The sequence below is a fragment of the Heptranchias perlo genome, chromosome 25 (assembly GCF_035084215.1).
Source record: "Heptranchias perlo isolate sHepPer1 chromosome 25, sHepPer1.hap1, whole genome shotgun sequence".
In the NCBI taxonomy this organism is placed as follows: domain Eukaryota; kingdom Metazoa; phylum Chordata; class Chondrichthyes; order Hexanchiformes; family Hexanchidae; genus Heptranchias; species Heptranchias perlo.
The window spans coordinates 42,077,820-42,096,138 of NC_090349.1; the positions used below are offsets into that span (position 1 = coordinate 42,077,820).

General features: G+C 39.2%; 1 protein-coding gene across 2 annotated transcripts in view; it reads left to right on the top strand.

Annotated features, from left to right (window-relative positions):
- The window catches only part of zdhhc8b (zinc finger DHHC-type palmitoyltransferase 8b), a 164,557-nt gene extending 147,583 nt beyond the window's left edge, over nucleotides 1–16,974 (top strand). For both annotated transcript variants that reach the window (XM_068006131.1, XM_068006132.1), the window contains 7 exons: nucleotides 1,165–1,267; nucleotides 1,532–1,623; nucleotides 3,013–3,145; nucleotides 4,305–4,428; nucleotides 7,865–7,983; nucleotides 9,740–10,782; nucleotides 11,023–16,974. In XM_068006131.1, coding sequence (XP_067862232.1) covers nucleotides 1,165–1,267; nucleotides 1,532–1,623; nucleotides 3,013–3,145; nucleotides 4,305–4,428; nucleotides 7,865–7,983; nucleotides 9,740–10,782; nucleotides 11,023–11,206 — 1,798 coding nt within the window. In that variant the 3' untranslated portion in view covers nucleotides 11,207–16,974. The remainder of the gene's footprint in view (nucleotides 1–1,164; nucleotides 1,268–1,531; nucleotides 1,624–3,012; nucleotides 3,146–4,304; nucleotides 4,429–7,864; nucleotides 7,984–9,739; nucleotides 10,783–11,022) is intronic.
- The last annotated feature ends 1,345 nt before the right edge of the window (nucleotides 16,975–18,319 follow it).

The following is an 18,319-nucleotide window of genomic DNA, read 5'->3' on the forward strand; positions in this document are numbered from 1 at the left end:
CAAGGCACCTTGTAGAGGTTTTGCACATTACTAACTACATGTCAGTGCATTTATAAATAAAATAATTTTTTTGGATTTAGTTTTGATGGCATGACAGTCACTGCTACAATAAACCAAAGGTTTCTGACTACTTTGTCAACAAATTGTATACGTGTGGCTCTCCCTGATGGTGCAGTTGATCACAATAATGTCTAATATGGAACTAAGCTATATAAACCAGGTTTGGTTCCCTGCGCAGTGGCGAGGTAGCTGATTTCAGCCAGAGTTTACAGAGCCCCCGGGGAATGGAGGAGGAAAAAAAAATCGCCCAGGATTTCCACTCCTGATGGCTCACTTCCGCAGTAAAGTGAGTGCTGGTGTGTGGATATCAGGCAAGAACAAGATCCAGCTCAGCTGTGGTGTTCCCATGATCAAATACCCTGCTGACACTCGCTGATTAAGGCGATATACGAAGAATGAACACTTGGGTTGCAGGCTGTGTATCATCCATGGGGACTGTACACCAGTAAGAATCAATTCCCTCGGAAGGGATGGGGGGGGGGAAATTAAATATGAAAATAAAATTTATTGGAAGTATTCTTTTCAGAAATGCCCATGAAACTTAATTGCCTATGTGAGTGATAATTTCACCACTCATAGTCAAAGAGGATGAACTGCACCTCATATTTAAATAAGACCCATTCACAGGGGAACATGAATTTCAAGAAGCCTCTCACTTTTGAAAGAACACTTCTGAAAAGTGAAACTATTTTCTATGAAACATCAACCAGATGCAGAATGCTTGCAAGTTTAGTAATCAAATGATTCTGCTATGTGTGATCCAGAAGTTAATACTTTAGGTTTAAATTGTGGCTTTCAAAAAGGAATTGAATAAATACTTGAAGGGAAAAAAATTTGCAGAGCTATGGGGAAAGAGCAGGGGAATGGGACTAACTGAATTGCTTTTACAAAGAGCCAGCATGGGCTCGATGGGCCGATTGGCCTCCTTCTGTGCTGTAACCATTCCATGACTCTGAGAATTTGCCTTGCAATTTTTGCTCGATGTCACTGGTTCTAGTAGATAGGAAACAAATTAAAATTGTTTATATTGAGATTAATTTGCATACGTTGAGTCTGTCTTTGCTCACTGTGAATAAGCGGTCTTTCCTTGACTAAAGTTAATAGCATGGCTGTCATGTGTGTAGCAGGTCTTTTCTTCATTCCTGTTGTGGGTCTTACAGGGTTCCACATGGTTTTAGTTGCCAGGGGACGGACGACCAATGAACAGGTAAGTTAATCAGACGCAACGTTGAATATAATAGAGAATTGAACTCTGAAACATCAAAGTTATCCTATCCAGTTTCTAAAGTAATTTTGCTGCCTTAATCTTTTATTTTCTTTCGATCAGTTGTATAATTAAGTTAAGGGTTTATAAAATTGGAATGAAGTTACCACAAATTGTTTTTTTAAAAATATAATTTTGCCATTCAGGCCATAGGGCACTGAATTGGTTTATTATGTACACTAAATCAGCACCGTGTATGTCATACAGGTAACGGGTAAATTTCGAGGTGGAGTAAATCCATTCACCCGAGGATGCTGCGGTAATGTGGACTACGTACTTTGTAGTCCGTTAGCACCACGGTAAGTGTTGCTATTAAATTTCTCGTTCCTAAAATTGAGCAATTTGAAAATGATGATAAATCCAACAACCAGCTTCTCTACATGGCACATTTATCATAAGAGGAGTGAAATTCAAGGTCGAGTCATCACTTTTTTAATAAAAATTTAAAATGGGTTCAACTTTGTAAAATGTGGAGTACTTTTGTGGTGCAGTCGGAGAAGCAACTGAGATAAAGTCATGATAATTAAATAGTTTGTATAGGATAACGTAAAAGCTGGGGTGTGCTGCTATTAGTGTACGATTTTCAATAAGGCCCTTGAACATTGTAGTCATGTATCATAGGTTTATTAACCATACAGTACATGCAATAGTACTTAAACATTCACTGAAACGATAGTACTTACAACCACACCTGATGATGATTAGTTGGAGATTGAAACGTGTGAACAGTTCTGAGCTCAGTATCTTAGGCCTTTACGAATCCAAATGCCCATTACAAACTGCCAGTTTTTATACAATACTCTTACTCTCACCACATGACAATCCACACAGTTCTGCATTACATATTTATATAAAAGTCAAAATACAGCTCCGTATAAGCAGAATTTAATTGACATCCCTTATTAATAACTTTAGTTTTCCTTATTTAACAAGCTCTTTTTCCGTTGTGTTAACGAGACCGGTACAACGCCTTTATTTTGGTATCTTATCGATAATTTCACTATTGTTTCATCTAATTGCTATTCTACCAAGTGAACCCTTTAATTATAAGTCTGTCTTTGTTTCTGTATCATTCATGCCAATTAAAAAGGATGATGTATGCCTGGATGTTTTCCTTTACAGAACCAACTTTTTCCACACTGTTATCAAATGATTAAAGTTCTCTGAAACTTGAGAATCAGTATGCAACGGCACATCTTTAATTAAGTCTCCTATTACTTTATCCTGAAACTGACCATTGCTGAATGGTCAGCCCTGGCCCAATAGCCCAGTGGTACTTTAAATTGACTTATACTTCCCTGCTTAACAGGCAAAGGCTAAAGGCTAACATTACTCCAATATAAAATGATATCAATAACATTGGTCGACTTCAGGACAGTCTGATTAACCCTTTATACTGCATAATCCCAAGTGCAATGCGAATTTCCGTGAATAAGGTTTCAGAATGGGCTATTTTGAATAATGATTATACATATGGGTAAACTTTGTGAGAAGACTTTGTTTTCAATGAGTTTTTAAACTTATGATGGATGTGCTAATGGACAGCAATAAATAGCTGGCTTTTATGATTAAACTGCATGGTTTAAGAGCAGTGATATCGGACTTTATTGTATGTTATAATCCTATTATGTTTTTATAGATATCTGCAGTATTCCTTTTATTTTAATGTGATTGATGCCTGTCCCTAGGTACGTGGTTGACTACAAAAAGAAAGAGATGATAACCGTAAAATCTCCTTTTGTCAGACTTCCGTTGTCTGAAAGACAAATTACGCTCAAGATAAATGACAATGGAATTCAGGGCAATCTGAACAGGACCAAGGTAAGGAGACCAAAATTATGTTTTTAATATTTAAAATAGTCTTATATCCATTCACCTCATTTATTTAAAGGCTGAGCCTTATGAACTTCAGGCTGAGCAAGCTTTTAATACATTTGCAGCCCTTTGAGTTGACTGCCAGCACTCTATATTCACAAGACAACATCTCCAAAGTGTTAGGATTTCAGCAATATAGTACCCCACTCAAACTTTGCCTGACAGTGTCCATCACATTTGTTGGTATACAGGCTGAGATTCCAGGACTGCACCTGGGTAGTTCGTGGTATGAAATTAGCTCCTTACTTATGACAATATGGGGTTGCTCATCAGGATTATATCATGTTTGAGTACTTTGGAGTCTGAACGTACATTAGTATGGAGTGGTATAACACAGTGCATTGGAATCCCAATGTGCAGCACTATGAAGTGGTAGGACATAGAAAATTGGAGACAAGGTCTGAACAGATGTCCTTGTGTACACAGTGCAAATGTTAATAGGTCAGGTCACTAAACCATTCGTGCTGAGTAAAGTGTGTGGCATGATGAGACTGGGGATAGGGAGGAGGAGAAAATTTGAACTGTATGTCAAATAAACTAGGCCTATTAAAATATTAAATCCTGATTTCAGAAGTATACCACCGGTAAAATGTGCATTTTACATGTCCTGTTACTTTGAGCAGACATTCTAGCCTAAAGAATGAATTTATGAGGATATATAAATTAATGCACTATGAAGAGTCCAAATATATTCCAGTTGGTGGACAACCTGATCAATCCATGTATATGCTACTTTGCATCAAGATTTGTGTTAGTTTTTTTTTAGTACTTGAACTGTCACCACTAAAATAATCTCCTGTAGGTTTAATATTGGTGGGTCAAATGCATCTCTGGTATTTGCCTTTTTTAACTCCAGTTAATTCATATGTTAATGTAATTGTCATCTGTCTTGTGCAAGTTATATAAAAATAGAGTTCACCATTCCTGGCATGAACAAAGTGCTGAAGCTCCAGTAACTGCTTACACATATTTAATACGGTACATGAATATAAGGACAAAACAGAAATGGATGATCTTAAAAATCGAAGGATTAAAAGGAAGTTGCCTTCAAGTAGTTACTGTGCTGTTTAAAAGCAAAAGTTACATCTGTTCTCTGTTGTTTTAGTCCAAAGGAAGTTTGGAAACGTTGGAAGTTCAATCAACAGATGTCGAGCCCCCACTCCCGCCTAAACTAGGTCCAAGCAAATATGCAAACCTTAAAAACCAGCTCAGCGCTTCAACCAATGAAGGTAATACACTCGGCTGAGAAATGGCAAAATAATTATGGTTAGAACTAGTATATAGTTACTGTTGATTTCTTGAAATCATTTTACATGGATATGTGCATGAAAGAGGAACAACTACTGTTATTTGATGGTGATACATTATAAATGGATATTGAAATGAGGCTTTCAGGGTTAGGTAATAAAATATCGGTGTACTTTCTTGATATCACTTTGAACATTGACCTTTAAGTGTGCTCAGGGAGAATGCATCCACCGGGCAGACAGGTACATGCTTGCACCTATACATACCTTTGGTGAGTGCACTCTATCTATTCCCTCCCCACCCAATCTCTTGCCTCCCTATCTCCTCGATACACGTGACAGGTTATCCAATGATCCGTCTTAGTGCAGAACCTGTAGAAAACTCTCTCCATCTTTGAGACCCTTGGTTCTTCACCAGCTTTAACTTTTCCTTACATGTTATAAAAATAGGGAAAGTATTTTTTCTCATTACTTCTAATAACTAATATAAATTAAATAATATAATATAAATGATTGGTGCCATACTTTCCAATATTCAACTCCTAAATATAAATTATAGAGGAAAATAATGGAAATGCTGGCAATCTGATGAAGTGGCACTGCCCGAAACATTAACCTAGCAGATTCCCTTTTCAGATACTGACGGACTTGCTACATATTGCCAGCATTTTCAGTTTTTTTTTCTGAATATAAACTGATAAGCTTCCTAAAAGTGAAACATGTCTAGAACACTAATCATTTGAGTGACTTTCTTAAATTTATTTCCTCCCTCTTCTCTTCCCCAATTTCTTAAACTCTGAACCATAATCTTGTGCACCTTACAATAGGAGGTTCAGACCATTATTGGCAAATAGCTGGGAAAAGATCCCTGTTCTCAATCGACTGAGAATAGTGAAAATGCCTCTCCTACTTCCTTGTGCCACAGGGAAAGGCTACTTTAAGATCCACGAGACCATTGTAATCTAAGTTCCCCTTATGAGAGCACAGGCATGTTTTCCCTGATTTAAATGTCTTTCCCTTGCTCTGTCAGAAACCTGGCTTAGATCAGGAGTTCACCTGGTGATTGTAGATAATCCATATCCTGCTATGTAGCTAAGTGACTTGTGTACTGTTAATAAATCCAGTATTCAGCTTACTGTGAACTATTCTGTTTGTCCCACAAGTGATTTTATGGTGGTGATGTTTGAAGTATGTGAAGGGATATTTCTTTCCTGTGTGTCTGTATGTCTGTAACTCGGTGGGGTGTTATTATGAAAGGCAGGACAGTGTTGAGAAGGAACTGTTCCATGTGTAAAAGGAACTGAGTCTGTGTGACTGGGCCATTTTGTTCATGACAGACAGCTCTGTAGTAGAAGTGTGCAGCACTGAAGTTGAGAGTGAGAGATTGGTGGCATGTCTTGCTTCAAACAAGGCTTTTCTCAACTTAAATTGTGGAGCTACAATTTTCAAGAACTGAAGTGGGGAGCGATGGTGTTAGCAGAAATAGTTAATTGTGCTGGCAGATGATATTTGGTGTCGTGTAGGGATTGTTGGTGAGAGTTGCTAATTGGATTATTAGTTGTCTACAAAGATTTATTGCCAGAGATAGTCTCACCCTACTTAGAAAGTGTAACGGAAATGAAGTTAGAGATTGTTGAATAATGTGCTCGCAATGGTCTAAATCCTATGCATGTGGAATAAATAGAATTTCATTTCATTTTTTTTTAAATCCAATATTTTTAACAAGAAATTATTAATTTCAAAAAAAATTCCAGGTTACATGGAAAAAAACTTCCTGTGAAATAAAGCAGTTGTACCAGCCCATGAAATGCCTTTTGTGACTACTCTCCACTCCCAAAAATAAATTGTTTTAATGTGTGCTATTGCATAGTCTTATAATGGTTATGTCATAAGATCTGTCTAGCTCGAGTTATAATTAATGTGCTGGCACTTTGTTGACTGCTTTATTCTTTCTTCCATTTTCTACTTTTTTTCCCCTGTTTGTTGCCTGATTCCTCCTCCCCTCCTCTCCCTGCCCTGCCCCCACAGTGAAGTGGCTATTGATCTGTGGTGTGGGTTCTGCAGATAGCAACAGGTACCTTACCCAAATGGCCACTTTTCACGTGCGAATCTGGACATTGAATGTCGGCAGTTTATTTGACCGTGAGGGATTCATTGAAAATTAACCTGATCCGATCACGTGGCGAATGTCTGCACATGCCTACATTTCACTGGATAATAATCAGGACCCAGAACCCTTGCTGATTGTCCTGTTTGTATCCCAGCGGATTCCAAGGGCAACCGTAGGGATTGTGTCATCACCTCGACTGAAATCAGCTAACTCAGCCCACAACGATAGTCGAACTTGGGGCTGCATTGGTCTGCGTGACTCTTTACCACACTGTATAATATGTTTATTTACCCAATCATTTGGGAGTGCCTGTTTTTTTCTAAAAGTGTAGTCTGAGTATTTCCTTTTAAGTTTCAGAATGCTAACTGTAGAGTTAAATTAGGGCAGCATCTGTGGAGAAAGAAAGAGTTAACATTTCAGGTCAAAGACCTTTCATCAGAACTAGAAGATGTTAAAGAGTTAAAGTTTTTAAGCAAGTACTTGCTTAAGTTAACTCTGCTCTTTCTCCATAGATGCTGCCTCACTTGCTGAGCTTTTCCAGCATTTTCTGTTTTTATTTCAGATTTCCAGCATCCACAGTATTTTGCTTTTGAGTTAAATTAAGTGTTGCTATAATTAAACATATTTCAGTGATAAAGATTAGTAGAAAAGGTCCACATAGATGTCTTTGTGTTGATGATCTGCATTGTATGTCTTATTATAGCTGTGTAATAGGTTTTACAGTTTATATGGAACATTTAATTCATAGTTGGAACATCTTGCAGTCCAGTTTACATTTTAAACCTTTGAGTACTGACTTTTTCACATTATAAAATATTGACAAGTCGAGAACAATAAATTGCTTAGTTAATCCCAAGTTACTTGGCATTGTGTCTTTCTAAAAAAAAAGCGCCATTGTCTGATTAGACCTTTACAATATGTGAAAATTGACAATAAACTGGTTACTTATATAAACCCTCTTAACCGGTACATAAATGCTACCCCAGTACTCAAAGTGTTTATTGTTGTCTATTCCAATTCCCTTAATACACCCCACCTTCATTAAAGTCCAATCTGTCATAAAGCTACTGCAGCTTTGCATTCGACTTTCATTTTTGTGCTGTGTCCTAGAAAGGAATCATTGAGTCATAGCACACATCTGGTTACAACATGCAAAATGCTGCACGCCTGTAGACCTTCTTATAATAAGGATGGTGTGTATCGAGATTCCTCAGACCTTGCCCTGTTGTATTTTTTTTCAGTAGTTAGAGTGAACCTTTGTGGCTGTGTTTACTGCTACCTGTACTACATTGTCGTTGTCTATTGCAGATAGTGGTCTCTCATCCAAGCCCATCAACCCACCCACTCCTGCCATGTTTAAGTATCGACCAGCATTCAGCAGTTCAGGTGAAAATCCCAAAGTCCTTTACCATGCTGCTAGTGAGAAGGTGAGGAAAATGCAGCATCTGGCACTCGACAATAAGCCTGATATCATTCTTGTACATTGGCTTTTTTTTCTGGGCGTTTTTATTTTTTAGGTAACTTGGCTAGAATTGAAAGAGTTTAGTCGACAAAGTTGCTAAAACTCCAACCAAGACCTGAAAGGACATGTTCATCTACTGGATTCATCCTCCACATGCCATTACATTACTTGTCTATAGAATGTCAAAGAAAATAAAGTTAATTGTTTAGTATTTTAACAACTTGATTGCCACATGGTGTGCACATCATGTTTTGGATCTAATACAAAAATGAACCGTGGATTTGTATAGGACCGTATCGTGTTAGTCTCAAAGCATTTCACGCAATGAAGTTCTTTTGATGTGCCGTTAGATTTAGAAGATAACTATTTTGCTTATAAAAAGTTATGATTTATAAACTGAAAACTCTAACTGAATTTGCTGAATAACCATGTGTATTAAAAGTATGTAACTCAGTGCGGTCAACAAATATATTCCTATATGGTTTTAATGAAAATGTTAATTATGATGTTTTGATATCCATTTCCAAGCAAGATTTGTTTCACCTTATAAACGTACTAAGTTGCCAATGGCCAGTAATTTAATTCTTCATGGCATTTGAAGGCATCAGAAAAAGCAACATTCTAATTTACATGTGTTTAATTTTTAAATTTATTTAAAATGGGCATTGATTGACCAATGATGGAGCTTTGATGGTGACAATTAATGATCCATGCTGACTTGCCCTTTTACAACACCAGGTTATAGTCCAACAGTTTTATTTGGAATCACAAGCTTTCGGAGCTTTCCTCCTTCGTCCTTCACTCGCCTTCACTCCTCCTTCACTCACCTGACGAAGGAGGAAAGCTCCGAATGCTTGTGATTCCAAATAAAACTGTTGGACTATAACCTGGTGTTGTAAGACTCCTTACATTTGTCCACCCCAGTCCATCACCGGCATCTCCACATCATGACTTGCCCTTTCACAGGGGAGGAGCATGCATGGTGGGAAGCTGTTTCCAAAGGGAGAAATGTTGGAAAGAAGAGATCTTTCTATTTATTCCTTGCCATTTAAGTTGGTGGGGGGGGAGGGGAGAAGCAAACTGCCATAAAATGGAACACTTGGTGATGTTGGATCTCAAAGTGGATCGACTTTTCTTGGTGCAGATTGATTCTTACAAAGTCATCGCATCCTTATCAAATATTGTTAGTCTAGAAATGGCAGATGTGCCAAATAAAACTCCACTATGTTTTGAATATTGGGCTCCCAAAATGAAAGCTTTCAAAAATAGAGATGAAAGATAAAGCCATCATGGAGTGATGCCTGATTTCAGGATGTCTGATTCCAGTGCTGTACTCTGCACTACCCTGTGCTTTGAAGCTTTGATTCAGAAATGTAAAAAGTTCTGTTGCAATCAAAGTAACAGCAACTGTATTGTGGTTTTAATATGGAGCAAAAGAGATTATCAGATTGCAACAACTAATCAATCTTTTAAAGAGAGTGCCTATTTGCTAACCTCCCATGACCTTTATCAGCTTTCCTCAATCTCCTTCATGTAGTCATTTTTTATATAATAGTTGAAAATTGTGGTGTCAACAATGCCGAAATTAGTTGTTATCTTTAATTTGAGCAAGGACAAATTAAATCACTTAACTAAAGAATTAAAAAGTTGGCAGCAGCAACTGTGACTGTTCAGTGATGAATTGGTCATTCTTGATAATTGTCTAATCTCCTGTTTTATAGATTTCCATGCAGGAGGGACATAAAGAGGCAGCTATCATGGAAGAGTACAGCAGGGCCCATGATTACAGGTCCGAGCCAAATCTCGATATCCCAGATTACAGATCGCCATCACTTCACAAGACCTACCAGTCATCACCTTTCCAACTTGACTCCCTCTCTGTTAGCTCTCGCTCTCTGAGCCTGAAATCTGCCCACAGGAGAGGAGCAGACAAGGTTCAATTACACCAAATTAAGTCGGACGGTTCATCCTCCAATCCGTACAAAAACATTTTTGGACCGAATTCGTTGTCCAACAGGAATGGAAGCCTGTCCTATGACAGTTTGCTGACTCCCCCCACCGCCCATTCTGGGGTGGATTCCGCAGCACGTGCTGGAGTTTCGGCTGTGGGGTACCATTCACCGTACCTGTCAGCCAAAATGTGCCAGATTCGAGGTGCAGATCTCCAGCGGCAGGCTGTGCAAGGTTACAGCCCAATTAAGAGAGGCTCATCGCCACACCAACGGGAACCTTCGCCGGTCCGATACGACAATCTATCTAAGCAAATCATGGCCTCCATTCAGGAGAGGAAGGTGATGGAGGAACGAGGGAAACTCCTTCGAGCGTCACCTGATGCGGTGTTTCTAGATTCAGGAGCATATGACACACCAGGGTCGTACAGCCTGCAACAAATGAACACTTTCCCGGACGACTCGAGAAGGACAACCACTGGCAGATACGGTTCTCCAGATAATCTTGTGTCTCCTGCTACTTACAGCACAAGGAACCCTCTGATGCGTGCTTCTGCTTCCTCCCTATCGAGCACAGTGTCGAGGGTAGCGAGGACTTCTACAAATTCCCTTCACGCGGATATAGCGAACAACAACGTGCAATCCCACCACACTTTACAAAGCAGAGCTATCGAGACCGCATGCAGGTCTCCGGGTCATCAAATCCCACCTTCCTCATTGGTTAGGTCCCCCTCTTATGGAAGCCAAAAGCCTCTGTCCTTCGTCACTGCGATGGAAATGTCAGAAGGTGTGCCTCAGCCTCTGGTAGCCCCACGGTATGTAAATCATATTGACTTCCTAATCTTCCTCAACTTTAAGAAAGGGATGTTTTAAAGGGGAACTAGACTGCAGAGGTGGCAGCACTAATTGTGCTTGTATGGATTGAATAAGAAATTAAACTATTATTGAGCCTGTTCAATGACTCAGCTTAATCTGATGTGTGTTTCTGTCTAAACAGGCTCCAGGAAATACGTGAAGTGAACCAATGCATCAATTGTCTTCTTTCTATTTTGCAGTGACGAAGTTCAGATGAAGACAGCTCACAGCAAAATTAATGGACAACCAAAACGTTTATCCGGGGTGGAGAGTCGGTTGAGCTCAACTTCTAGTTCCCATGGTGCTACAGTCAGTCCCACCAAACAGTCCAACGTAAAAAAAGTGTCGGGTGTAGGTGGGACCACCTACGAGATCTCGGTGTGAACAGCCACCAACCTCGGCAGCTGTAAAGCTGGATGCACTGTGAAGACTCCATAGCAGCAGCTATGTGTTTTTTTTTGCCCAATCAGCTGCAGCCTTATTTCTCCAGACATAGTTGTACAACCAATCAGAAACATGGTTTCAATTCAGGGCAGGCCCACTGTATACGTTTGCTTTTTTTTTGCTCTTCTGTGCCATAAAGTGATGTTTTATCATACAAGGGAAGTATGGTTTTTATTGAAACCACTATTGTGCACTTGACTATCCATGGGAATCGTGTGTAAAAGTTTGTGCTGTGATGGTTTAATATTAACCTGCACTTTTGTAATGATTTTATGGTGGTGAAGAGTTTTAGTCTGGCCTGCCATTAAAACTTGTCAATGCCAGTTTGACAAATGTAATACCTTTCACTTTGTGTTAATAGATGCTGACAAAACTGTGTGGCACCAAAGCTTGTCAGTTCCCTTCCTTCTCTGGAGGAAGTGATGCTCATACATCAGCCAAAAGATGTTTTAAAACTATCTCCTCTAGAAGGAGACTTTATGCCATTAGACAACCTGTCAGATACCCTTGTATGTGAGTATATGTGTGTGTGTGCACCAGTGTGTCTATTAGGGCTTGTATGATAAAGTTAACAGCGGAGTGCATTGTTTCAGGGCTTAAAACCCTCAAAGCTTTAAAGATGTTTGTATTGATAAATAATGCATTTTATTAAAACATTAAAGATTCTTATCAGTAATCAAAAGTTGAAATTGACAATGTATACAGTTTTATAGATACCTAGGAGAGGAGTTAACACCTGTGCTGAGGTAATAGTGAAAGGGTATTATAAACTTTTCTAACATAAGCAAAATCACTGTTACACCATCTCTAGACTGGTAGGGTATTGTAGTTTAGGCCATTTTCACACTGCCACAGAATAGTAGAACATGGGGTGCTTCTACCTGTGATTATCATATATGGTAATTTTTTGATTATCGCCATGGTTTTAAGGAGCTGCTGAGGTGAGGTTACTTCACCTTACAGATACTCAGAGGACAAGTCAATGCACATCCCTCCCCTGCATCTCCGAGTAGTATCGGTGAAGGGCTGGGAACTGGTTTCCTGCCTCTCCATTCTTGGCCAGGAATGGTGGATGGCGGTAGGTTGCATATAATGAGCCAGGAGAAAATCAATTCCAATATCAACTCTTTTCAGTCTGATGCCTCGCATGCCATTTTGTTAATTGGCAGCAAAGAGCTCCAAATATGTGTTTCTCACGAGGTTTTAAGCTAACATTGAATGTGTTGACACATTCTGAAGTTAACTGCTTAAATGGACCCTGGTTTACCAATGCCAAGGTTAGGCTTTGAACTGCACTTGTGGCCATTAGCCTTGCAGGTATCAATATTTTTTTTGTTTTTAATTGAGGGGACTTTTTCATTCTTACTTTTGATCCTTTTGACTTAGCAGCTGCAGCAGGTCTGATATAGAACAGTGGAAGGTTCGCAGTGTGTCAGATTTTGTTATTGTTTTAAGTGAAATGCAGCCATCTTTTATTGTAGTATTTAACTCTTTTAATATTATATGCAGAAACATAGATGCATTCATGGGGAAGCTAGATAAGCACATGCGGGAGAAAGAAATAGAAGGGTTAGGTGAAGTAGGGAGGGAGGAGGCTCGACTGGAGCATAAACGCTGGCATAGACCATTTGGGCCGAATGGCCTGTTTCTGTGCTACAGTTCGGTGTAAAACGTTCTCATGGAAGCCCCTCAGTAGCTATTCCGTAAAGAACATCGAGTATCCATGATCTCTAATGTCAAAAACACATGTTAACAATCTGTCCTAATTGCAGATTTGCATGAAGGAAATGAAGAGAAAAATGTAAGTTGATAGTTAATTGTGTTATTAAAGTTTAAACTAGAAAGGGCCATTCAGCCCATCAAGCTTTCCTTGCTATTTGGAATCCAAACAGACCATTTTATTTCCATCCCCCACAACCCCAAGCTCCCAACTCTTTATTGGAAAACAAAGCTGTTTCCTTTTCAATACTTCAACAGAGTCAACAGCTGGTTGTAATTTATTCCATAACTTTATGCCTTAGCCCAAGTTATTCCTTCAGCTTCATCTCGCTAACTTTTTTCTCAGCTTTTGTTATGTCTTTGTTTGTTACCCCTGTGTTTCCACATCTCTGGATCCATCTCATTTTGGTTCACCTCCATAATTTTAAATGCCAGAATCATGTCCCTCTAGGGCTTTGTTCTAATCTATCTCCACCCCCACCCCCCAATATAAGATCAAATTGATCTCTTTGATCAAAGACTCAGAAATGAGTTCAAAACTTCTTTGTCTTTTCAAAGGTACAGTTAGAGCAGCACATAATAATCCATTTTTGTTTGAACCTGTGTTGTGTTAGTAGTCATAAATTCCTGGATTTGTATTTGTACTCTATCCACCTGTTGGCTTTGGCAGTCTGTTAAAAAGATTTCCAACATATGGTGAACTAACTACCCAAGTATTTCTTGCGTAACAATACAAATAGTGCCAAATATTTGTAATTTTAGGACTTTTTCCATTACCTTGCATCTTTCAATGTTAATTTCTATCTGCCCAGTCATTTAGTCTATGTAAAACTCCTTGAACATTATCTCTTTCCACAGAACGTCTTGTTTTTCCACACAATTTGGTGTAATCTGTAACCGTAGACATTCGACTCCCTCCCAGTACCCTCCTCAAGGTTAGTACAGTACTTAATGTCACAGAGACAGAGATCCTACCATTGATCATTGCAGCTCAGTTAGAAATGGTGCCATTGACAACTGCTGTCTGCTTCCTATTGCTAAGCTTTGTAGAGCTTGGTCTATTACATAGCAGCAGCAAAAGCTTATGCAAAATCTCCTCAAACCTTTGCGCGAGATGTACCTCATCAGCTTTGGAAACCTCATCGGGACTCGGGGTCAATTGGCTAATTAACCACATGCAAGCAACCCACTTTAATGTTGCTTTTATTTTAAGTACTTGAATACAATAAATTATTATACAACTGCGTGAGCATTGTGCCTATAAAATAGCAATTCCAGTCTAACCTGTTCCTATGAGACTATAGTTTTTCTATATTCAGGGCACTACAAATTACCGTTCACAGATGTCCAGGATCCTGTGTGAAATGGTTAGTTGTAAGTTTGTCTAAATATGGAAGTTCTGTGATAGAATAGAGGACAAAAACAGATGAAAACTGGAAGCAGTAGTCTGAAGCACAATAGAACGGTGGCTCTATTGTGCATCAGACACCAAAGCAATATTACAATTGTAAATCAGTAATGTACTAGTTGACCCATTCAAATGCATGGAGTGCAGCTTTAAACTTGAAGTAGGTAAGAAGAATAAAGTGGATGCTACTGTTGGATTCTGCTAGGATCAATGATTTGTAATAATCCTACCATAAGTGCTTTAATTGGTTGGAGATCTCCTGTTCTAGAATAGAAGTTTCACTGATCAGAAGTGGTACCGCTTTCAAGGAGTATTCTTGCAATGTGGCACTTTATGGCAGAGTATTGTTCACTTGCCAGCTCATCAGAATGTGTGAAATGAAGTGGCTTGCTTATTTGCCAAAAGTGTGTGCACTAGAGTTTTACCGTGTCAGATAATCTTTCACCCTGTCAAACCTTAGTAACGGAACGTTGGCAAATATTTTATTGATTATAAAGCAAAAAAAAATCAATAGTTTTGATCTGAGCCCAGCTTAACAGGCTAAAGGGTTTGATTTTCCTTTCTCCCCAAGCTACTGCCGATAGAAATGTAGGATATATCATGGCAAGCAGGAAGATATAACAACTCCCAGTAAATTATTAAATTTCTACATTACAACTGTGACAACACTTCAAAAGTATAAGTCAGCATTGGTTGTGAGGCGGTTTGGGACGTCCTGAGGTCGTGAAAGGCACTATATAATTACAAGTCTTTTTTTTAAATGAGGCTGATTGGGCAACTCATGAGAGATGAGTAGGCTATGGTTGTGAATAGAGAGTTTCATATTAAGCTGTTGTGTGTAACCGATTCTTTATATTTTCAATAAAACTATGATGAGGAATATCTTAATTGCCCAAGCAGGTCAGTTGAAGCAGTTTTGTGACGTCACACAAATAAAAAGGTGATAAACCATCAGCTGAATGTTACAAAATAGCATTCTCAATTTACTCATTATTCCTATAATTGAAGAACATCCTTAAATCTCCCAAAGGTTGAGTCCCATTTATAACTCATGTTTTATTCAGTGTTTGGATTCAGTGTCCTCTTTTCTTCGTGTTACGTGCTTTATATGATGTGACAATCAGAGGCGACCGGAGTGTTTGAATCTCCTGTTAGTCATGCAGCTGGACAAGATTTTAATCTAGGTAATTATCATGAGGTTGCTACTTAAATTTTCTATATTCTGCAGATAGTGGTGGTTAACACACCACCTTTAGAATTATTTGAGAGTCGAGTTATGGGCAAAATGCCCTTGTCAAAAGTACAGATAAATTGCTGTTGCTAGTCCTGCTCCCTAACACCTCCAGGAAGCCTGACTTGTTTTGCAATCTGGTTTCTTCATCGTCTCAACAATTTAAAATCAGATTTTAACCAAAGCTCATCAAACAGGGCAGGTTGGGAGCTGCACACATGATCTGTGAACACTGAACAGTCAGCACAACAGATTAAAAGCCTTTGTTCTGGAACATTGCCAAAATGTCAAATTGAATTTTTCTTTTTTTTCCCATCCTCTGAGTTTCTTTAGAAAATGGGCACAAGGCCAGCACATGTCTATAAACAGCCCATTCTAGTGCAATAGTTTATCAGCTCAGTAACTTGATTTAACAAGTCGGTAAAATCTAATAAAAGATTTGCTCTCATCATACTGAATATTCCCTTGAAAATGGGTTTTAGTGTCCTCTCAATATCTTGAAAAGGCTTTTTATTCTCCACCTGCTCAGCTGTTTTTCTCTTTCCTCCCAAGACCCTGTCGCTCCAAAAGTAATTTGCGCCATTCCAGAATTGAGAGGATGGGCAATTGCTAGTGCCATTTTGTAACTAGCCACTTAATAGGTGTGCAGCAAGAGCCCGGGATGACTGGTGCAGTTTGTCGGAGCCCCCAGGTATGGTGGAGGGGGAACACAGCCTCCTTCAGATGGCATGATGACGCTTCGTAAAATCTGAAGATTAATTTGTTTTGTTCTTCATTCTGAAAAATTTTGCACAAGAAACCATCTTTACCAAAGTAATACTTCAGAGAGGCAGGTGATCCATATTTGCGAGGAATTGTCTTGGTTATTTTTTTGCGTTTCGTATACTTGGTGACTACTGGAACGTGTGAGTCAGAAGGTTGTGGGTTCAAGCCCCACTCCAGAGACTTGAGCACATAATCTATGCTGACCCTCCAGTGCAGTACTGAGGCAAAATCACTAAAACAGATTATCTGGCCATTATCACATTGCTGTTTGTGGGACCTTACTGTGCGCAAATTAGATTCTGTGTTTCCTACATTGTAATAGTGACTACACATCAAAAAAAAGTACATAATTGGCTGTAAGCACTTTGGGATGTCTTGAGATCGTTAAAGGTGTGTTTTTAACGTTCAATAAACTGGAAGGAAACTGCCTAATTTTTCAATCATGCCCCTAATTGATCTTTCTTGAAATGTCTTTTGTAGATTTTCCCTACATTTTATCAGTGAGAAGATGTCATATTACCATAGCCTGTGGCCCTTGCATATTGTAAGATAACCAATGTAAGGAATCTTACAACACCAGGATATAGTCCAACGGTTTTATTTGAAAATCACAAGCTTTCGGAGGCTTTCTCCTTCATCAGGTGACGCTCACCTGACGAAGGAGAAAGCCTCCGAAAGCTTGTGATTTTCAAATAAAACTGTTGGACTATATCCTGGTGTTGTAAGATTCCTTACATTTGTCCACCCCAGCCCATCACCGGCATCTCCACATCATAAGATAATCAAGGCAGTCTAGCACAAGGCAATGCACAATGAGTAATCAGATATCATAAAGTACAATAGCAAAGCTCAGTTTACCAAAGTCATCCTAATCTATTTAATTGCAATTTGTGGGGTCCAGTTTATTTGGCTTTCAGCCAGGTTTGTTTTTTTGACTGTCAGTTAGCAGGCTTCATTAGTTGAATAGCTTCATTTGAACTGAAGTGCAAATACATGTAATTTAAACTTTTTTTTAATTTGTTCACGGGATGTGGGCGTCGCTGGCGAGGCCAGCATTTATTGCCCATCCCTAATTGCCCTCGAGAAGGTGGTGGTGAGCCGCCGCCTTGAACCGCTGCAGTCCGTGTGGTGACGGTTCTCCCACAGTGCTGTTAGGAAGGGAGTTCCAGGAAAACTGCAATGTTATTGGTCGTCATCTGGTTGTTCATTCTGTTTGTGGGACCTTGCTGTGTACAAATTGGCTACCGCATTTACCTACATAAAAACAGCGACTACCCTTCAAATGGATTGGCTATTTAGCTGGGATCTTGAAGATGTGATAAGGTGTTATATAAATGCAAGTTCTTTCTTATTGGGTTTATGCATGTTGTAGAAGAATAGCATATCCTATTGTAAAACTATAGCTAATTCTTATGATCTGAGGCTTAATAGTAAAGAAATGTTAATAGTGGCATGAATAGGTGCAGAGTGGCTTATACCTGTGATTCCGCACAGAGCAAGTGCCCATCAGCGGAGACTGGTATTCATACTTGGCTTCTTAATTGAGTGTGCAGCACTGTAGCAGGTTAACTCCAGGGAAAGTATCATAACATATAACTAGTCGATTAATGGACATGTAGGAAGGAACATTGGAATAGGAGTAGGCCATTCAGTCCCTTGAGCCTGTTTCACCATTCAGTTAGATCATGGCTGATCTGTATCTTAACCCCGTCTACCCGCTTTGGTTCTGTAACCCTTAATACCCTTGCCTAAAAAAATAGGCAAATCAAGAGTAGTGCAATGACAGCATGTTGGAGCTCCAATGAACTGCAACATGAAGCAACAGGACACAAGTTCACAACTGCAATTATGCAGTGAGTTTCCGATTTTTACCGTGCTGCTGTGGGGAGTTTTGGGGAAAAGCCAGCTGATTTCATTTGGGAAGTGAGGT